At 34.4% G+C, this 23,902-nt stretch overlaps 1 protein-coding gene across 4 annotated transcripts in view; it reads right to left on the reverse strand.

Moving 5' to 3' along the window:
* SYCP1 (synaptonemal complex protein 1) overlaps nucleotides 1-23,902 on the reverse strand; it is a 113,508-nt gene that overhangs the window by 73,713 nt on the left and 15,893 nt on the right. For all 4 annotated transcript variants that reach the window (XR_005240356.2, XM_037998054.2, XM_037998056.2 and 1 more), the window contains exons 9-15: nucleotides 19,885-19,943; nucleotides 18,597-18,666; nucleotides 17,934-18,007; nucleotides 16,538-16,646; nucleotides 9,028-9,122; nucleotides 8,336-8,520; nucleotides 6,970-7,037 (exon numbers count right to left, since the gene is read on the reverse strand). Coding sequence is in view for 3 of the 4 variants with exons in the window: in XM_037998054.2 (XP_037853982.1) it covers nucleotides 6,970-7,037; nucleotides 8,336-8,520; nucleotides 9,028-9,122; nucleotides 16,538-16,646; nucleotides 17,934-18,007; nucleotides 18,597-18,666; nucleotides 19,885-19,943 (660 nt within the window). In the remaining variant the exon portion in view is untranslated. The remainder of the gene's footprint in view (nucleotides 1-6,969; nucleotides 7,038-8,335; nucleotides 8,521-9,027; nucleotides 9,123-16,537; nucleotides 16,647-17,933; nucleotides 18,008-18,596; nucleotides 18,667-19,884; nucleotides 19,944-23,902) is intronic.

The raw sequence follows: 23,902 nt of genomic DNA on the forward strand, positions 1-23,902 counted from the left end.
CAATGTTTTTCTTTTTACACTTCCATGAGTTCAACATTATGCTAATAAATTGAAAAATCTTTCCAGCCCAAGCCTCCCGCATTTTTCAACTTTCTTATATTTTTAACCTGCCCACAAAAAATGAAACCAAAAAAGAACTGCCTACAGAGTTCCCTAATATGTCCAGCTGTCAGCTAAAACTTTATTATGTCTGAAATATTGTTCTTCCTCGCTGTTAAGGGTCATTATTGATTACTGGAGATGTAATAGACTTACTGAAAATTTCTCAAACTCTGTACATTTTTAAAAACACTTGTAATAATTGTCCACAGTCTTTAAGGAAAATTAACAAAATATAAAATGTCAATATAGAATCCAAAAGAAAAACCTGACATATACATAGCTTATTTAACCAGAAAGTGTATTTCAGGTTAAAATACTTAATTTTTAAAAACTCAAAAACTGATTAAAGACAGTGGACTGAGCATGTTTCTATATGCTCTCTCACCCCAATCCCACAAAATTAGGAAAAAAGGTACAAGAAAATATATATATAAAAGAACAACATTAACAAAATAAGAGAATATCATTAACAAACCAGAAAATTAAGGAATCATTGGAGGAAAAAAAATTCACACTAATTCAATGAAGGCTATGTGGAACAACAAGACCAAGTGACCATACCTCTCACCACAAAGCCTACCTCAGGATAAAGTAAGGATCCTAGGAATTTGGGTGGCAGACGAGGTAGTGTTCCAAATAGCTCATTATTCTTAAGCAGGATAAACATCCCCTATAGTAAAAGACAAGCCACTATGCCCACCTTTCCACACAGCAACTCCCACTCACTCCCATAATCAGAAGAATTAGATTGTAATACACAGTGGGAAAAGATGAATACTTATACGTAGATGAGTCAACAATCAGGTACCAACAATTTGCAAAGAAAAGCAAAACAATGAAAAAGAAAGCTCCAAATTAAACTGTGAAAAAAACTAAAACCCAAAGAAAAAGAGTTAATAGAGTAAACAGAAACAGATATTTAACTAAGTATAACATTCCAACAGGATACCAGATGCCTGAAATAGATTACCTAGAGCTCTTAGAAATTTAAAATTTGACAATTGAGATTTTTAAAATAGCAAAACAGACATAAAATTTAAAGATCGAATTAGCAAGGGAGAAACAAATTCAGATAGAGATAGAGATGAGATAGACAGAGACAGAGATACAGATACAGATACAGATACAGATACAGATAAAGATAAAGATAAAGATACAGACAGAAATAGGATAGAGATATCTCCCAATTCAGGAAAAAGAGCAAAGAGGTAGAAAACGTAAGACAAAAGTTTAAAAACCAGAGAGGCTTCAAGATGGCTGATTAGAGGCATCTGCTCACTCACCTCCTCCACAAAGAAGAACTAAATTAGTGAGTAGATAATTACACTTCAAATAGATCCTCTAAGAACACTGAAATTCAACAGAGATATGTCAGGAAACACCTAAGGCAAGGAAGGAGAGGGAAGTGAGGCAGCCTGCTCAGGATGGGCTGGAAGCCTGGAAAGACTCCCTAATCCAGGGAAAGGGTAAGTGAGAAAGCCCCAACTATCCACAGTCCCACTGCAGACTCCTGCAATCCCAGCCATTGTAGACTCCTTTGGGCCCTGACATTAACATAGGTAGCTGACTAGAGATCTCACAAAGGCATTGCTCCAGAGAGGGAGTTCATGTTGAGTTCCACCCACCCTCTGAGTTCTAAGCAGCTATAGCACAGTGCCATTTTGAGAGCCCAGCCCCCAGGAGACTACATCTTAACTCTGAGGCCCAACAACCCCTGCATCTCCATATCCCTGGAGCCCCACTGACATACCCTCAGCCAATACTCACTGCTGACTACCGCCACCAAGACTGAAGTGCACCCCACTGGCAGCAACCCTGCCCCCTACCAACAGCAGGGCTGCCACACATCTTCCCGTGCCCCAGGGAAAGTCTCCCCCTCCCACAGCTGCTACTACTGGCTGCTGCTGCTGGAGCCATAGCAGAGCCAATGGCATCAATCCCATGTCACCCCAGCAGCAGGGCCATCACACATTTGCACACACCCCAAGGACAAGCTACCTTGCTCACAGCCACAACCACTGCCACTGCCAGCTACCAGGTGAAGCCAGAGCCACTAGCAGCAACCTCATTGCTCCCAGCAGTGGGGTCACATACCCTGAGTACAGGCTCACGGACAGCTGATGCCTGGGGCTGAAGTGCACACTCCTCAGAGGCCTGCCTATAGCTGCTGCCACCTAAACAATCCCATCATCCCTGGCAGCAGGGCCATAGCACACTTGCACATACTCTTAAGGGCAGGCTCCCCCAGCTCACCACAACTGCTGCAGCACTCACCTGAGTGCTCCACCAGGGGCGTAGGAATCACCCCACCCTGCCCACCAGAGCCAGCACCTATAAACACAACTAGGAAGCCTGAAGAGAGGCCCACCAGGACTATCTCTGCTCCCTCAAGTGCCTGAGTACACTGTCCAAGAGCCTAGGGGATCACACTGTCCCATCCACCACCATTAGCACCTAAGCACTCCTCCTGGATGCCTGACGAAGGGTCAGCCAGGCCTGCCACTACCACCACAGTTGGCACTCACCCACATGCACTTGCCTGTAGGCCTGGGGACTGGCCCACACAGTCCATTGCAGCCACCGCATTGCATCATTTTTATTTCCTTCATAGCACTTATGCCAATTTATAATTAAATATTTATTTGTGATTATTTGTTTTGTATGTTTCTCCAAGAAGAGTGCAACCCTCGTGAGAACAAAGACATGTCTGTTACATTCCTCATCACGTATCCAAGGCTAAATAAGGAATAAACATCTAAGCCTTACTTCGATAGTTATTATATTATACATCTAATAATCAAAGCAGAAGCAATAGAACATACTAGGAGGGGAATCTGTTACATAACCAAATTGAAAGCAAAGATGGATCCAGATATGGAAAAATGAGTACAAGAAAAAGACACATTTACAGCAATATTAGATTAAATTGAAGATGGGCAATGCATGAAGCAGTAAAAAAAAAAAGAAAAAACTGTAACAAGTTAAGAAGCTGGGAAAAAACTGCCAACGATTTCCTATTGCAGTGGACTTCAACTCACTTGGTATGCAGTACTCCCACTCTCTAAATGAACAATGAAAAGATAACTCATATCTAAATAGTTTGAACTTAGACAATGAGATGCCTCTTAAATTTGCCACATAGAATAATCAGATTTGTATTTTTAAAGAAACACTCTAGCAGCAATGTAGAAAATGATCAAAAGGTGGCTATCCTAGAAACAAAAGGACTGATTCTCAAGCTACTGTAACTATAATAGCACTGGTCAAAGATGTCTGACCTAAAAGATACAAGGAGTAAGGCAGCCTATATCTGAGCAGTACACAGGTTAAAAGTGTTTTGAGGATTGAAACTGCTGAGGAAATAAAAGACCACTTTAACCAAGATGTAAGCCTAAGAAAATACCATCAAGGAAGAATGTAAAGTGTAGCCAGGAAACAAAGAAGAATGAGAGCTGTTGGGGTAAGAAAAGAGATTTTAAAGAAAGGTAAAGCAAACAGAAACTTAGTTAAATATAGCAAGGGATGAATAAAGATTAGGACAAATGGGGGTAATGTGAAGCACGGATTGATGATTAATCTAACAAATACAATATTGGTACCATTATGTTCTTTACATGCATCCTGAAATTCTAAAACCAAGAAAGAGAAAATGAGGAATTGAACTGTTCTAGGTCTGTGGAAATCAAGAAAAGGAAGATATTCAAATGATAGTTAAGAGGAACTTTTAAGTTAGTTATATTTTATGAGTTAGGTGTCAAGGAACACCAGATAACCAATTAGCAGTAAAGCATAAGGGAAAGAGAATAGTACAGAATATCCTTCAAGATTTCTGGTTTTGAGACTATATTGTCACCCAAAGAAGTTCAGTACCTATGTCACTGTTAATGCTACTTTCCTACTCATGATGTTTCCTACACTCCCTCATCCTCTACAACTATCCGAAGCCTTAAAGCCTACTTTTAAATTTAAATCTACCTTTTCCATAAAGCCTTTCCCAGCTATGCAGTACACATTGCTATCTTAAGCTTCCTCTTGGTATCAGTATTAACATACCTCCATCAATAAGAAATCCATAAGCATTCACCCAAAATATATAAGTGTGTATGAAATACAAATGCATATTTATATTTACATAAATGTATAATCAATGTTATAAATGTTTATAAATATAAATTTATAAAATATAAATATGTATTATAGTATTCATTATAAAACAAGTTTAAAATATAAAAATAAATAAAAATAAAAATTCTAATATTTTCTTCCCTTTTCCTAAATGAAATTTTGCTCACCCCTTCATCTTGGACATCATTACTCTAAGGGTTTTATGTGTTTAACCTTTCTCCAACAATAATCAGAGATTTCTCAAAAGGATGGTATTTTACTTCTATACATTCCTACAACATCTAAGGCAATGCTAAAAAACATACATGGTTCTATTTCATTATTCTAGAATACTTTTTTCAAATTTGCCAAAATATATTGCTCTACTATGAGAAAATCATATAATAATACAAAATAGCAGTCACTTAATTTCAATACTAGACTGAATTATTACAAATAAATATCCATTAAAGACATTTTAAGAAACAAAATTATTCCTTAGTCTAAGACATTAAATTAAACAATTCTAAAGAAAATAAGTATAGGTATACAAAAATTAACTCGATGGATTAAAGACTTAAATGTAAGACCTAAAACCATAAAAAACCTAGAAGAAAACCTAGATAATACCATTCAGGCCATAGGCATGGGCAAGGACTTTATGACTAAAGCACCAAAAGCAATGGCAACAAAAGTCAAAACTGATAAATAGGATCTAAACTAAAGAGATTCTGCACAGCCAAAGAAACTATCATCGGAGTGAACAGGTAACCTACAGAATGGAAGAAAATTTTTGCTATCTACCCATCTGACAAAGGGCTAATATCCAGAATCTACAAAGAGCTTAACAAGTTTACAAGAAAAAAACAAAAAAAAAAAACATCAAAAAGTGGGCAGAGGATATGAACAGAAGTGTCTTCTCAAAAGAAGACATTTATGCAGCCAACAGACATATGAAAAAATGCTCATCATCACTGGTCATCAGAGAAATGCAAATCAAAACTACAATGAGATACCATCTCACACCAGTTAGAATGGTGATCATTAAAAAGTCAGGAAACAACAGATGCTGGAGAGGATGTGGAGAAATAGGAACACTTTTACACTGTTGGTGGGAGTGTAAATTAGTTCAACCATTGTGGAAGACAGTGTGGCGATTCCTCAAGGATATAGAACTAGAAATACCATTTGACCCAGCAATGCCATTACTGGGTATATACCCAAAGGATTATAAATCATGCTACTATAAAGACACATGCACATGTATGTTTATTGCAGCACTATTCACAATAGCAAAGACTTGGAACCAATCCAAATGTCCATCAATAACAGACTGGATAAAGAAAATGTGGCACATATACACCATGGAATACCATGCAGCCATAAAAAAGGATGAATTCATGTCCTTTGCAGGGACATGGATGAAGCTGGAAACCATCATTCTCAGCAAAAATATCACAAGGACAGAAAACCAAACACCGCATGTTCTCACTCATAAGTGAGAGTTGAACAATGAGAACACATGGACACAGGCAGGGGAACATCACACACTAGGACCTGTTGGGGGTTGGGGGGCTGGGGGAGGGCTAGCATTAGGAGAAATACCTAATGTTAACGACGAGTTGAGGGGTGCAGCAAACCAATGTGGCACATGTATACCTACATAACAAACCCACATGTTGTGCACATGTACCCTAGAACTTAAAGCATAGTAATAATTTTTTTAAAGTATAGGTATATATAATGATTTAAAACAGTACTTTATGCTCGAAGGAGGAATAAAAACTGGAATGGTTTATATTTTAACCATTTTAATTTAAACTTATCCTAAGAAGATAAAATCATTTGCATTTGATAGTACAATTTTAGATGATAAAGGGTTAATCTATAGTGGAAAATTAAGCCTTACCAAAAAAAAGCATAAATATGGTCCAAAAGTTCATATGGTCCAAAACCTAACTACTTGTGAAATGTAAAGCACACATTTCAGATACTAGATAATATTTTAGTTGACAATTATTTTAATTATATAAGTAGTTAAATCTAATAATAAAGCTTACATAAAGTTATGAAATAACTTTTTATTTTATAAAATATTTGCCAATTCATGAATATTTTATAAAATATTTGCCAATTCATGAATATTTTTAATTTATAAAAATTTTGTTTTCACTAAAATTGGAAAATATTTTATGCTTTGTAATTTTCTACATTTATAGATATGAAGATTTATTAATATGAAGCATAGGTTATTAGAATTATCTAATTACATGGCCATAAATTATAAAATAACTACTGTAGAGAATGTCTCTCTCTTTTGGCCATGAAAGTTGTTGAATTTTAATAACACCTATGATAAAATAGGATCACATTTTCCTGTGAATAGTACATAATCTAACACAACAAGCAATTATATTTCAAAATTCAATTAAACAATAACAGACATTTCTCACTAAGAATTATTAAGGTCTCTGAATCCTAAAATAAAAAAAACAGAATATCAACTTCTCTTAGTTGTATTCTGTTAGGAGCCTCAGTCCTCTCTTAGGCTCCCCACACTTCTAAATATCTATTAACTGCATAATAAAATAGTCTTTCTTAAGTTTTAAATTTTCTACCTTCAAATATTGAAATAAAAACATTATCAAGCAATCTCTACTGGCAAATGACAGAGGGGAAATTATATTTTATTTCAAAACAGTGTTTATGATTTTATAATAAGCTAGTATTATTAAGGAACACACATTATTCTCTAAGTCTTACCCAGTTCACTTGATTTCTTTTGAAGCTCCATGGTAAGTATTTTCAATTGATCTTCATTTTTTTCCAATCTTGTAAAATATATCATTTTCAATACAAAATATTATTTCAGTCAGAATTCATCTCATAACTAAAATTGGTGCAATTTAGCAACTGATACATCTTAAAATAGATTCACCCACTGGATTCTTAAACATTTATTAAGTACCTACTCTGTGCCATATAGTATAACATTTTAAAATAAGATATTACTATTATAAATACAAAATTGTATATTACTTTTATGTAATATACATATATATCTTAAAGCTTATGGTATAAGTTTTCTCTTAGCTGTTGATGATAATCAGATTAACACATCCTAGAACTCTGAAAGAGATTGAGTGTATAACTACTATTATACTGAATTCTGCCTTAGGAACAATATAATTATGACAATATGTATAATTTGGTTAACTTCTCTGGCTTTCTGTTTCCTCAAAGTATAACACTGAGGTAATAGGGATAGATGAATCTTAGGTAACTTACCATTTTAAAAATGAAAAATCACTGGATAGGTCAATCAAAAATATGTAAATTAGGGGAGCTAGAAAGGCTAGTATTTCCCTCACCATGCACAAGCAACGGAGAAAAAATATTGCTAGGCCCCGGCTATGGCTTCAGAGAGAAACGTGCTCTCCTTTATCCTACCAAACTTAATTAACTCTAATGCTAATGAGACAAAAAATAATTATCTAGGCCTCCTAACACAGCTTTATATACATATTTCCTTAATATAAAGTACTGAAAAATAGAGTCTTTAACATTCAAGTGTTAGAAAAAACGCTATTTACATGAAATGAAAATACTAGTTTATTTTTTATGTAATCACATTTGTTAAACCATTTATTAAGTTAATAATAATTATATTAATTACATTGATACAGAGTAATTGGTTAATTCAATAAACATAGAGTAGTACCTACACCAGGCTAGCTGCTAAACTTATAAATCAGAAAGGTTTACAGACCTCAGTAAGATAAACCCTACAGTTTAGAAGTTACTTCTAGGAAGCTAATAATAATCTACAGAGTCATTAAATAAATCACCGCATCAACCTTTCATGAGTTTATGTATATAACTAAATTCTATGGCAAAGCACACATGGGAACTATCCTAGAGAACATCGTCTTTTACATTTTTTCCTAAGATATCTGTCTATCCAAAGAAACTTTTAAAATGTATTCCCACTTTATACATAAGAGACCTGACTATAGTTGTTATATGAATTATACGTCAGTTGGCAATGCAAAGAAAATGGCATTGAATATTAAAAGTAAATTGTTTTTTATTCACTTATTTTATGTATTAAAAATAATAAATATTTTACCTTTGCTGTTCTGTTCTCAATAATTCTTTCAAGCTGCAGATGGTAGTTTCAAATTCAGTAACCACAAATGAATGAGCAGCTCTAGCTTTATTAAATGCTTCCATTTGAGCTTCTTTTTCTTCAGTTAGCTGACAAATTGTTTTTGTTGCTATCTGTAAATCTTCCTCTAAAGCCTTTTGAGTACTCTAAATGAAATAAAGTATAAAATAAGAGCAATGATCCAAAGGCCTTAACCAAAAAAGCTGAACTTATCTGCTTCTATACATTTACTTCCCCTTTCCCATCCTCATATTTTCCTAACTATTATTCCTCCTCCCTACCCTCAAATGCCCACCCACTACTCTTATTTCAATTCACTGTTCTCCAAATCCCACCTATAGTTCCAACTCCTCCATGGAGCCTTCCTAGCCAACCCAGCCATACTATTCTTTCAATTCTTAGAACTACTGATTTATTACCTAAACCACCCTGTTGGCACCTGTCCAATACAAAATATAATTGTATTTTAATTGTACTTTTGATGTGTTTTTATGCAATGTCTCTAAACTATAGCATTTTGCAGACTAGGATTGTGTCTTCTCTATCTATTTGAAACTCCAGGTCCTTGTACATTGTATTAGTATTTAATAAATATTTGTTGACTGATTGATAGTATGAGACTGATTACACATTACTGAGTTTTTAAATCATACCACACTTCTTTGTAATGACACTTTAATATCTTCTAGTTCTTTAGTCAAATGATGCTGCTTCTCAATTGATTGTTTTAAGTTTTCACTCTGTAATTCTAAAAGAGAAAGTTATAAATAGATCGTACTTAGCAGAAGATATATACCAAGAAAACTAATTATTATTTGTGACAATTAGTCTTTTTCCTCCATTAGATAATAGTACAAAATGAGGGGGAAATATGCAAATATAAACACACAAATATTGGTCACCATCAAGCTTTACTGACTTATCAAGACTGTTATCTCCCAATAACTCAAAAATAAATATTTAAGGATTTACATTTTTTAACACAAATTTTATTGATTGATTACTAATTTGGATATTCATAAAATGTAGAATAAAAAGAGTGGGTTTAAAACAATATTTAAATACTGCATGCAAAAGGAAAAGATACACACTAAAATATGAAAAGTAATTTATCTCCTGAGGGTAAAATTATTCATGATTTTATTTTCATTATTGATTATCTTGTTTTTTTATTTTTCAAAATATTCTCTTTATTTATTAAATGATAAATAAAAGCTTTTGACTCCACTTAAGAGCCCATTTTTAATAAATACTAAGTCTCAGGTACTAGTCTATATGGTTCACATTTATGCACTCATTTTTAAACATCATAAAAAAATAGAAAAAAGAAGTTCATTATATTCTCTGGATTCAAATTATACAATTTCCTTTTACTAAGCTACCTGGCCTCGGGCATGATACTTAACCAGTCTGACTACTTTTCCCACCTGGAATATTAGAATAATGATAATTATTCATATTATGAAGAGTTACCTGCTGTTAGAATTAAACAAGATAATGCAACTTAAAATGCTCAAGCACAGTGTCTAATCTATAATCAATAAATGATAACTGCTATTAACATGATGATAATGGTGATATATGGTAGAAACTGGACCTTAATATTCATGATAATTTACAGTATATTGGTCAGGCAGGCAAATAAACAATGATTGTGCTGATGGGTACTTACTAGAAGTTCTGCGAGTTTACATAGAGGAGACACCTAAGTCAAATAAGATCAGTCAGAGTTAGAGGTACAGGGAGACGGAGAAAGTTTAAAGACTTCCAGAAAGTAGCAGCTGAGTTGAAACATTTGAAAGACAGTAAGAATTAGCAAAGGTAATGGGAGTTAGGAGAGAAAAGGTCACAGGCAAGTGTAAGAGCATGGAACACAGAAGAGATAGAATGACACATTCTGGCATCTAAAGAAAATGTATTTTAGGAGCATAAGGCTTGAAGTATAACAAATAAGTCACAGGAGATATGATTGGAAGGATAATAAGGACAGGATCATAACAGGACTTATATAACTTGTTCAGAGTCTTCTGGTTCATAATTCATGAAGACCATGCAAAACAATGAAGGATGTTAAGCAACAGAAGTATGTGCCAAGTTTATATTTTTAAAATTCCATTCTGAAAAACCCACATAGAATGAAAGGGTCATTGGTCCAACTCTGAGGAAAAAATAGAAAAAGTAAATCTGGGCTGGGCCCGGTGGCTCATGCCTGTAATCCCAGCACTTTGGGAGACCAAGGTGGGCAGATCACGAGGTCAAGAGTTCGAGACCATCCTGGCCAACATGGTGAAACCCAGTCTCTACTAAAAATACAAAAATTAGGTGGGCATGGTGGTGCGTGCCTGTAGTCCCAGCTACTGGGGAGGCTGAGGCAGGAGAATCACTTGAACCAGGGAGGTAGAGGTTGAGCGAGCCGAGATCATACCACTGCACTCCAGCCTGGTGACAGACTGAGACTCTGTCAAAAACAATAACAACAACAACAATAACAAAACAAAACAAAAAAACGAAAAAGTTAACCTGGAGAGAGGGAAATGTTGACTAATGATTGTGGTGTCCATTATGATACTATTTCTTATGGTCTGGTAATAAATGTTTCCCCTGAAAAATCATAAGCACAAACTAGCCCTTAGTCATGTATGGGAACAGAATGTATACTGCCAGAATGTTCAAAAGAGCTCCAAGCCAAAATTTAATTTGAAGTGCTCCTAAGTTTCCCCAGGATCCTAGAAAATGGAACATGCAAATTTTCTCCAGGCCTAATATACTGCTAATCCAGGCCTTAAAGAATTTACACAAATAAAGTTACATGACCTCACAATCAACAAACACAATGGGAAACAAAGCACCATGAACAATCAGCAAAGTGAACAAATGGCCAACTTAGATCTGCAGAGATTTCAGATTTTGGAATTATTGGTTATGAAACTTAAAAATAAGTATTATCACATACTTTGTAAACTAAAGGAAGATATCAGTAAATCAATAAAACTACTAGAATACATAAAATTGAAACTGAAAACTCCAAAGGGATAATGATGAGCTTTGTCATTTAAACACTCCTATAAACGGGAATAAAAATTCAAGATCAAATATTAAGAATATTAAAGCATTAAGCTCCTGACAAAATAGGAATTTGCCAGGCCAAAAATGAAGAGAAAATAGAAACCTATAGAAGTAAGGTACCCACAAAACTTGTTTGTGCCCAAAGGGCATTTGCAAACCCTGGCAAAGTTGGACTTTTGGTTTAAAATATGATGGGATAAAGAATTTAAGATATATGAAAACCCAAAGACTACAGAGAGTAGAGGAAGTCTAAGAAGTAAACTTTTGTACAATAAATTGGGACAGTTTTGATGCAAGGAGCAAGCAAAAGTAAACCAACTCAGAGGCAGATTTGCAGCCCAGGTTGAAATCACCTGAGTGGTTCAGGACACCCCAAGCCTTCAAGCTGACTTAAGGTTGTCCCAAATGGATAGAAACACCATGTGCCTGGGGGGAAAAAAGCAAATCCTCCCAGGGGGATGTTAAGCAGGCCTTAACTTATTCCTATAAGTAATCTTTTTTTTTCAAGTAAAAAAATTGAGCATAAAGTCAAAAACAATAAGGCACACAAGCAAACAAGGCACTTTGACTAAAAACTATCATAAACAAGACAGAATGAGAATCACAAACATTTAAAATAAAAAATTATCAGAAAAGGACTACAAAATAGCTATGATTTGTATATTTAAGAAAAGACAACCTTGAAAATAAGAATAGAAAACCAGATAAAGTAGAATGGCAGCTTAGAAAAAGAAAAATAACATCTTAAAATAAACATCTTAGTAACTAAAAATAAAATGGAGGAATTTCATAATGTGTGAGAAATAAAAGAGAAGAAAATTAGTGAATTACAAGATAGGTAAAAAGAAATTATCTAGGATAAGGTATAGAAAGGCAAAACTGTTGAAATAGGAAAAAGAGATTAAGAGTCAAAGAAGAATTAGAAAATTATTGCATTGGGAGTTATACCTGATGTAAATGACGAGTTGATGGGTGCAGCACACCAACATGGCACAAGTATACATATGTAGCAAACCTGCACGTTGTGCACATGTACCCTACAACTTGAAGTTTAATAATAATAAATAAATTTTAAAAAAAAAAAAAAGAAAAGAAAATTAATGTAGGTTTTTACTTTGGTTTCGGGTTTGTTTTGTTTTGTTTGTTTGTTTGTTTGTTTTGAGACAGGGTCTCACTCCGCCACCCAGGCTGGAGTGCAATGGAGCAATCATAGCTCACTGTAACCTCAAACTCCTGGGCTCAAGTGATCCTTCCAACTCAGCCTCCCAAGAAGCAACATGGGTTTTTTTCCTCAACATTTTTTTCTTACTCAGAAAATGAGGAAACAGAAAGTAGAGTAAATACAATATTTGCAGAGATTATTGTTGAGAATTTCCAAGACACAATAGTAACAGATAGTAATTGATAGATTGAAGAAGTTATTAAACAAAACTAAGCCTATGAGTAAACATATTATACTGTAAATGCTAAAAATCAAAGATGAAGAAAATCTGAAAAGATACTACTGACTTCTTAAAACCAACATAGTAAGCCAGGCATGGTGGTTCACACCTGTAATCCCAGGACTTTGGGAAGCCAAGGCAGGAGAATTGCTTGAGCCCAGGAGTTTGAGACCATTCTGGGCAACATAGTGAGACCCTGTCTCCACAAAAAATTTTAAAATTAGCCAGGTGTAGTGGCATCTGCCTGTATCCCATTTACTCAGGAGGCTGAGTTGGGAGGATCACTTGAGGCCATGATTGTCCCACTGCACTCCAGCCTGGGCAACAGAGCGAGACTCCATCTCAAAAAAAAAAAAAAAGAAAGAAAGAAAGTAAAATAATACCTTCCATGTGCTAAAAGAAATGTCTAAAAATAACATATGGTGTGCCAACCTAGAAAGACATATCATGCAAACATATCCTTTATGGATGAGAATGAATAAACAAATTTTCAGACAAATGAAATCTATGACAGCTAATCACAAACATATTCTCACTAAAGGAGATTTTAAATATTCCTATTTAAAACAGAAGGAAAATGATCTGAATGAAAAGTTTAAGATACAAAAAAAAAAAACAGCAAAGAAATTGAAAAAAAAAATACATGGGTAAAATGAAATAAATACTGTCTGTATAAAACAGTAATAATAATGTCCTGTCTATAGAACTAAAATACACCTATTGTAGCACTATTCACAATAGCAGCAATATGGAATCAACTGGTGTTCATCAACAGATGACTGGATAAAGAAATGTATACATATATATATATATACACACACAAATTGGAATACTGTTCAGCCACAAGAAATAATGAAATCATGTAAAATATTATTGTTATATACTTAATTTTTGATAATTAATACTCTTTAGGAACCAACTATTATTAGCAAGTGACAAAATAAATTAGGTAATAACAAGCAAACATTAAAAAGAAAAACAAAAATTAGTCGATCATAATTATTTTAAATGAATATTTCTAGGCAGGATGGAGTAGTTAGTAGCATACCAACTCTCACGCTGGAAACAACCAGAAAAGGCAGAATGACATAAAAGGACTAAATGGGCTAAGATTCTTAAAAGAAAACTGCTGAAAGTGAACTGATAAAGTACAACTGACATCTGCCGATCTGGATATAAACAAAAGATTAAGATGCTGTCTTAAACCAGGCAGAGGCCTGCTGCTAAGGAACAGAAAAGCCAGCTTACTTTTGAGACGTCTCAAAGAGCTAAAGAAACAAAATTGAAGACTTGAAAAACCTTATATACTTGGCCAGTTTCCTTTCATTTAGCTCAGTCTCTAACTGGATTCAGATAATCAACCCAACACACACCCAATTTCTCTCTAGCAGAGAAAAGACAACATCTTCGGGAAGCTCCAAGATTTTTCTTATTACATTGTACAGAGTTTAATTTTTAAAATTACTGGGCACACCAAAGGATAAGAACAAATGCCCAAACAGCAAAATTAAAAAGTAAAAGTAAAAAGAAAGAAAATCAAATAGTGGTGGCCAGAAGCTGCAGGAAGAAGGGAATGGAATGCTATTTTTTAATGGGTACAGTTTCCATTTTGCAAGATGAAAAGAGTTCTTGGATGGTGAGTTCTTGGAGAAGACAGATGGTGGTTATGGTTGAATAACAATGTGAACATACTTAATGCTGCAGAACTGGACACTTAAATATGATTAACATGGTAAATTTTATGTCACACATATTTTACCACAGTTTTAAAAAAGAAACAACAGAAATAAACCAACAGATGAGACATATATTAAAATAAACAGAGAATAGCTATAAAGTATCAATGATGAATATATATTTAAGAGGTGAAAAATGAGATTTTTAAAAGAGGAGAAAACTTAACCAGAGAATTGAACTCTTAAGTAATCAAATGGAAACTTCAAAATGAAAAATATATGATTCATTTAAAGTAAAGAATTCAGTAGATGGGTTTAAAGCAAATTAGACACATCACAGGCAGGATCAGATAACAGATCAGTAAAAAATATCCACACTGAACACAGAGAAAAACAAGCAGAAGATACACACATATGGGAAACAATGAAAAATCACTTAAATGAACACATTTCAGTGGGTATGAGTCTACAGAAATCATATAGAATTATTGTTATGTATTACTTTTTTCAGTTTATATAAGATTAAATATTATTTCATTCATCCAACTATTGAACTCATATTATATGTATAACAATATACTAGGCACTATAGTTACAAAGATATTTAAAACCCAATCCCTCCTCAAGACACTCCTAGTCACAGGGGACAGACAAACAGGTAATGCTTATGCCATTACTAAGAATTTAGCCAACAGACATGGGGTGGAGAGAAGAGATTCATTTTGAGTAGAGGTAGTAGCCAAAAGCATGGGGTGGGATTGAAAGATCACAAAATATAGGTGAAGTTAAATTATTTCAATATATCTGGAAAATATCACATAGTTATGACAGTAAGATGAAATTAGCAGGTATAGATTGGCAGAAACCAGATAATTATTTGCCACATGAAGAAAAGAGAATGTTTTGAAGAACAGAAAAACATAAGATCCCTATAATGTTCTCCAAGGTGCATGGTGTTTCACAAACACTATGCCTTCTAAGTGTCCTGCCTTTTGGAAAAGTTTGAAAAATATTCACTAATAAGACAGTCTAAACATGACACTACACTCAGGATCCTTCATAAAGGGATCCAAATCTTTTACAATTTCATCTGCCTGAGTTCAATAAGATACTGCCATACCAGTCAGTTTACTAAAAATATACCCTAACATTTCTACTTCCATGACTTGCACAAGCCATTTATTCCACCTATATTGTCTCCTCCAGTTCACTGTCTAGTAAACTTTTAAACAGTTCAACAGTTTTTTCCTACTGCCTTTCTACAGGTCTCTCTCTGGGAAAAATCAGTAACTCTCTCCATCGTGCTCCCATACGATTTGTTCATTCAAAAAATAATTTTTGCTAGGCACAGTGGCTCATGCCTGTAATCCCAGAACTTTGGGAGGTTGAGACAGGTGGACTACCTGAGGTCAGGAGTTCAAGATCAGCCTGGCCAACATGGTGAAACCCTGTCTCTAGGAAAATACAAAAATTAGCCAGGCGTGGTGGTACACACCTGTAGTCCCAGCTACTAGGGAGGCTCAGACAGGAGAAACACTTGAACTCGGGAGGCAGAGGTTGCAGTGAGCCAAGATTGTGCCACTGCACCCCAGCCTGGGTGATAGAGTGGGACTCCATCTCAAAAAAAATAATAATATTAATTTTGAGTGTCTTATATGTGCCAGGCACTGTTCTCGACACTTGGAATGCAACAAACAGTTTCAAGTCAGTGAACAAAAAAGACAAGGTCTCTGTTTTTGTGGAGCATATAGTTGAAACATTTGAAAAAGGTAAGAGCACGGAAAAGGGAAAAGAAGAGTATATGTATTTTATAAAAGCTTCCCAGATTAATCTATTATGCCCTCCTCCAACAAAACCAACTCAGATTGAGAATTACAGTACTAGAAAGCATTAAAACAAACTTGTAATGAAAGCCAACATTTCTAACATAACAAGAGGAATACATAAGGTACATTATATTATCTTATATAAATTCTTACTTGTCTTTTCCTCTAATTGATTAACTTTATCTCTGGATTCCTCTAGCAGAAATGTTAAATCTTTCATTTTATTTTCTTTCTCAGAGATTTGGATCAATAGTAGCGACACCTAAAATATTTAAATAATATATTATCAATATAAAAAGTTAAATATGACACCTTAACATTCATAATACCTACAATTATTTTATGTACTTGTCTACATGTTTTTCAACTGGTCCACTTAATTCTCCCACGCTGGTACTCTACTCCCTGGACGCCAATGTAGTCAGAGAACTGGCCCTATTATCTTTGTAAGAGACAGTGGCATATCAAATTGAAAAAGGCAATCTCTAAACATGGGAATTCCAGGCACAGGGATGGGTGGGGGTATATATAATGGAAAAGTCAACATATATAATGGTAAGATTCAGTCTGTCTTTGCTATCCTGCCCAATCCAGCTCCAGAATGCCATCAGCCAAGTTTGTATCCGCAAGCAAGAATTTAGAAAGCCCCAGCAAAAAAAATTGTTACAAATAATGACATTTAGGAGTCCTCAGTAAAAGCACTAGCTGGCCATGCCATCATTTTACAAGGAAGCCCGACAATCTATAAGCTCTGCCCATGCACCTAGAACACCAAAAAGCGTTTTAGTACTTCACTCTATTTTTGTGGTTTTTATTATCCTCTCTGTATTGTGAATTAATTTTTTAAATTATTAAGTAGCTATCCCTGTTAACCAGGTTAGAAGACATCTTGTGGCAAATCAGACAAGAAAAACTGCAAATATAGTGAGAAATAGAAGAGGATTCTATTATATATATTGCTTTCCATTTGGGAAGCAGAAGACTTGAAACTGATAGAGATGGCATAATAATAATCTGAAACATTCTTGTGCATGCCAAAGGATATGGAGTTAACATTTTCAAGTCTTCCACTACGTGACATTAATATAAAAAAGCATCTGTGTCTTGTTTTCTTAGGCTAAAAAAGAAAAAAGAAACAAGCAACAGAATATTTTAGTTCCTCTTCATTGGTATTATGAATAGCACATTTCAAAACAAACTGCAAAATGTAAGTTGACTAGTCAATGATCATTTATACATTTTATGAAGTTTTTGTCTGAACAAAATTTCTCACAAAATAATATATTTTGAGGCAATATCCTATTACTCACTGATATAAATATTATAGAAGAATAATTGATTAAAACCCAAAAAAAGCTAGAGTGAGTACATATTTGAGTCAACAAAAATTAAGTGAATCTAAAGGTTAAATATTTAGATATGTATAATACTAAAATTCTCTCATAGGAATTTATCATACATTCAGCAAATATAAACTTCTTTTGAAATTTTAAGTATTTAATGAATTAGCAAATATAAAGAATACAAAGAGTTGTTTTTTTAAAAAAACCTGCTTTTCCTTGTCATTTACTTCCTTCTTGTATTCTTGTTCAAGGTGTTGGATTTTTTCATAATCTTCCTTTACTTTAAAAATAAAACAAATATACTGTAATGTCATAACATAATTGTATCACATTTCTATTACAAACAAAATTTAAAGTTTATTTCACCTCTTTATCTTTAAATTATATTAAACTCTAAAAGTTTGTAATGGGTTAAAATTGCTGTTTTCTTCCTTATTTTCTGTTTAGTAAAATACTGAATATAAATAATATCAGTTATAATAACCTAAAATTTTACAATTCTTATATATAAAAGTTTATTCTCTAAAACACACTAATCTGAAACAACAGGTTTTAAGTATATATAATATGATATATATAAAATTATTTTAACATGCATACTACACCAAGATATGTAAAAAGAGACCAAATCACATTTCTAAAAAAAATAAAATTAGTTTGATTTCATGAAAGACGTAGTTTTAAAGCCCAAAACTATTTTTAACAAATATTAATTCCCTGCCACATTCCACAAGATTTAGAGGGCTTACAGAAATAAAGAAAATAGAAAATAGTTGAGAGCATCAGGAGATGAAAACATTAATGGAATCCAATAAAAATATAAATAGCAAAACAGTAATATAAAAATTAAGTAAGATCCCTATCCCTACACTTAAAATGCATTTCCAGTCTGGAATTCTCAGCTTGCACACGAAGTTCCTCAAAAGCTGTTATCATTTTCTGAAATATAAAGTTTAACTTTTAAGAATCACACTTAGATTTTTTTAAATAGCTTTCTTCAAACTATGAAAATATTATCAAATTTGTATCATGTGATCATTAAATTTAAAACCACACAATTTGGAATAATTAAAACATTGTAATTTGAATTACTTACTAAAAATGTATTAAGAGGGCCTTATATTAGTTTCCCAAATGCTTAAATGCACTGGCAACATGTTATACAATACAAAACAGCAGCAAATGGATTGTTGGTACACCAGCCATTTACTTAATAGCATGTATCAAAATCTGTAATTTTATATTTATTTGTGCTTATTTATTTATGTCTTCTTCACTAAAGTGAGGCCTCTCAACATGAATCCGAAGTTACACTTCCATCATCTGGCAGCATGTGTTCATTCAGCATTCAACAAGATTTGTTGAATCAGGTTTTGTAAAATCAGGTTAATTAATTAATTAATTAATTACTGAGTGCCTATTATGTGCCAGGAACTGTTTTAGGCAATAGGGATAGAAGACAAAGTCTCTACCCTACTGGAACTTATAATAAAGTGTAAAAAAGAATGCAAACACACACACACACACACACACACATATATATATCAAATAAATGCCAAGTAGCTTTATGTGCTCTTAAGAAAAGTTAAATGAGGTGGATATATATAGAATAATCAAATAGAAATTTTAGATAAAGTATCAAGGGGAGAATAACAAAAAAGAAGAATGAACTTTAGAAATGTGCATAAGACCTTAGATATAAAAGTTCTGGAAAAGGTACAAATTCAAAGAACCACCATCAGAAAGAGCTTAGCAAATTTGAGAAACATAAAAGAGTGACTATAGCAGAAAAGCAAAGTGAAGAATGACAGGAAACAAGATAACAAAGGTAAACAGAAGCCAGACACAGATGAATAATACTTTATCTGTTTTCAAATTAATGGTTATGTGTAACAATGTGCTGATTTCTGACAAGAGTCAGCAAATATTTGATAAATTAAGTGATGTCACTAACATGTAAATCAAAAAGCTACTACATAACAAAACATTAATGCTCATAGTATAGAACCTTAGGAATTTTATTAGTGATACAATAATATATCAACAAATAAATAATAATCTTTTCAGTAAGAATAGTTGTCCATATCTTTGTGGTAATCACTATAATTTGCTTAGAAATTTCTATGTTTAAAATACTCAGATTTCATGAACACTCACCTCAATGTTATTATTTAGATCCATATAAACTTGCCTGGTTTCTTCCCGTTCATATTCATCTGTTGTTAATATAAAAATTTCAAAATTAAATTTTAAAATAAGATATCAACAAGATAATGCTCAAAATGCCTTCGGAAAACATTAAAATATTTAAAATTCTGTGTTAATGATGAACATTGGGTTATCTAAATCATTACTGGGTCTTTTTAAGTTGTATCAAAAGTTGTTTGGGTCCAGTCTGATGTGAAGAATCTTAGAAGTCACTGCTCCATCCTAACGACAAGTAAAAAGCTGAACAAACTAAAAAATTAACAACTCTTCTCAAATCTTAAAAGAAGTAAAGTCGCAGGGCAAACTACTACCCCAAAATCGGAGAGACAGGCAAACACAGAGAGAATCACAACTTACCAGGGCAGAAACCCATGAGCAGAAAACTCTGTGGGCACCAGAGTCAGGGAAAGAAAACCTGAACTATAATTGATGCATTGCTGGAAATTCAGTGTAAACAAATCTGAGAGATACACTCTGTGGAAACTGGGTGTGATGGCTCATGCCTGTAATCTTAGCACTTTGAGAGGCGGAGGTTGGCACGTTGCTTGATGGCAGGAGTTCAAGACCACCCTGGTCAATGTGGTAAAACCCCATCTCTACTAAAAATACAAAAATTCTCCAAACATGGTAGCACATGCCTACAGTCCCAGCTACTCATAAGGCTAAAACATGAGAATCGCTTGAACCCAGGAGGCAGAGGTTGCAGTGAACTGGGCAACAGAGCAAGACTCTATCTCGAAAAAATAAAAATAATAAAACCTCTATGGAGAACCAGTCATCAGAGAGGGCCCAGATTCTTGTGAGTTTTACCTTCTGGAGCTCTACCAGGTTTCTCACAATGAACATAGGAAAAACATCCCCTTGTGCTTTTGACAGGAAAAGCCATTTTGAACTATGCCAATGTGTCCTGTTCTTAACAAGGCCTCCCTTGGGAGAGAAAAATCTGTTGGAAATTTGTCAGAGCCTAACTAACCTGGGGGAAGGGAAATACCCAATTCCAGACAGCTCTAGTCCTCCATGTGAAGTAAGGAAAATATCCAACTCCATGCCCCTCTAGCCTTCCACATGGAAAATGGGAAATTCCCGACTGCAGCCCACTCTACCCACCCCGTCCCATCTAAGAAGGAGCGGGATGCAAGGGCTGAGAAGTATTTATGAAGTTCATAGTCTGGAGGCAAAAATTTGCTGAAAAACTGAGACCTAACCACAGGTCTATAGAATACTCCTCCCCCTATACTTTACCAGCACATTACAACAATTCCTTTACCCAGTACATCATGTGTAGCTATCCAAAACAATAAAAATACAAGCATACTAAAAGGCAAAAAATACACTTTGACAAGACAAGACAAGCATCAGAACTCCAATACAATTAAGGATGTCAGAATTATCCCAGACCAGTAATTTAGAACAACTGTGATTGATATAAATGTGATATAGGGCTCTAGTGGATAAAGTAGACATCACACAAGAATAGATAAGCAATTTAAAGAGATAGGTGAAAATTCTAAGAATGACTCAAAATATAAATGCTACAGATCAAAACCACTGTAACAGAAATGAAGGGCTTGTGGGTGTGGGGGCTCAGGCCCATAATCCCAGTCACTCGGAAGCCTCAGGCAGGATGATTACTTGAGGCCAGGAGTTGGAAACCAGCTTAGACAACATAGAAAGACCTTGCCTCTAAAAAAAAAATAAAACGAATAAATGAAGGGCTTATTAGTAGACTAGACACAGCTGAGGAAAGAAATCTTTGAAGTTGAAGATATTTCAACAGAAACCTCAAAAACTGAAAGGCAAAGAGAGAAAAGACTAGAAAGAACAGAACAGAATATCCAAGAACTGTGAGACAACTACAAAAAGTATAATGGGAATACCAGAAGGAGAAGAAAGAGAAAAAGGAACATTAAAAATATATATATTTGTAACAATAATGACTGAGAATTTCCCCTAAGTTAATGTCAGACACCAAATCACAGATCCAGGAAGCTCAGAGAACAGAAAGCAGGATAAATGCCAAAAACACTATACTCATGCATATTACATTCAAACTACAGAAAATCAAAGATAAAGCTAGAGGAAAAAAACATTTTACCTATAGAGGAGCAAAAAGAAAGATTATATCTGACTTCTCCTCAGAAACCATGCAGGCAAGAATAGAGTGGGGTAAAATATTTAAAATGTTGAGAGAGAAAAAAAAAAGCAACACAGAATTCTGTAATTTGAGAAACTATCCTTCAAAAGTGAAGAAATACTTTCTCTGACAAAAGTTGACAGAATGTGTTGCCAGCAGACCTGCCTTCCAAGAAATGTTAAAAGAAATTATTTAAAGAGAAAGAAAATGGTTTAGAAATTCAGATCTCTATAAAGAAAAAAAAAAGAGCAACAGCTGGTCTCAGTGGCTCACACCTATAATCCCAGTGCTTTGGGAGGCTGAGGTGGGAGAATCACTTGAGGCCAGAAGTTCATAGCAAGACCCCATCTCTACCAAAAAACAAAAAAAAAAAAACAAAAAGAAAGAAAGAAAAAAAGAGCATCAATGCAGAAATAAGTGAAGGCTAAATAACTTTTATTTTTCTTATTCTTAATTGGTCTAACATATAAGTTTGTCAAAAATAGTAATATCTACAACGGGCCAGGCACAGTGGCTCACGCCTGTAATCCCAGCACTTTAGGAGGCCAAGGCAGGTGGATCACTTGAGGTCAGGAGTTTGAGACTAGCCTGGCCAACATGGCAAAACTCCATCTCTACTAAACATACAAAAGTTAGCAGGGTGTCATGGCACATGCCTGTAATCCCAGCTACTCAGGAGGCTGAGACAGGAGAATCACTTGAACCCAGGAGGCAGAGGTTGCAGTGAGCCAGGATCATGCCACTGCACTCCAGCCTGGGCAACAGAATGAGACTCTGCCTCAAAAAAACAAAACAAAACAAAAAATAGCAACAATGTATTAGATTATAAATGCTTATTTATGCTTTATATAAAAGAAATGAATGACAGCAATGATACAAAAGATGGGAGGAGGCCAGGCGTGGTGGCTCAAGCCTGTAATCCCAGCACTTTGGCAGGCAGAGGAGGGTGGATCACTTGAGGTCAAGAGTTCAAGACCAGTCTGGCCAACATGACAAAACGCTGTCACTACTAAAAATACAAAAATTAGCCAGGCTTGGTGGTCGGCACCTGTAATCTCAGCTACTCAGGAGGTTGAAACACGAGAATCACTTGACCCCGGGAGGTGGAGGTTGCGGTGAACTGAGATGGCACCACTGCACTCCAATCTGGGCAACAGAACAAGACTCTGTATCCAAAAAAAAGAAAAAAAAAAAGATGGGAGGAAAGAATTATAAGGTACCCATAGTAACCTTGAAGCAGTAGAGGGTTATTTGAAAGTGGACTTGGATTACTGTAAATATATATTACAAACTCTAGTGAAATCACTTTAAAAAGTAAAAATAGAAGTATAACTAATATTCTAAGAAAGGAGAGAAAATGGAATCACAGGAAAGGCTCAATTAAAACCACAAATAGCATAAAAAGTGTAAAAGACAAAAATAGGAACAAAGAACAGGACAACAAATAGAAAAACAGTAATAAATATGGCAGATAATAATCCAACTATATCAATAATCACTTTGAATGACAATAGTCTAAATGACCAACTAAGAGATTGTCAGAGTGGATCAGAAAACAATACCCAACTACATGCTGTCTATAAGAAACTCACTTTAAATGTAAAAACACGTCTAGAATAAAAGTAAATGGATACAGATATACCATATTAACACTAATCACAAGAAAGCATATTAACACTAATCAAAAGAAATTTTAAAACTTCCACTCTACAAAAGAGAATGTCGAGAAAATGAGAATACAAACCACAGACTGGGAGAAAATGTCTGCAAAAGAAACATCTTTTAAAGGACTGTTATCTATAATATACAAAGACTCAAATACTGTTAAGTCTT

Source organism: Chlorocebus sabaeus, chromosome 20, assembly GCF_047675955.1.
Source record: "Chlorocebus sabaeus isolate Y175 chromosome 20, mChlSab1.0.hap1, whole genome shotgun sequence".
Taxonomy (NCBI): Eukaryota; Metazoa; Chordata; class Mammalia; order Primates; family Cercopithecidae; genus Chlorocebus; species Chlorocebus sabaeus.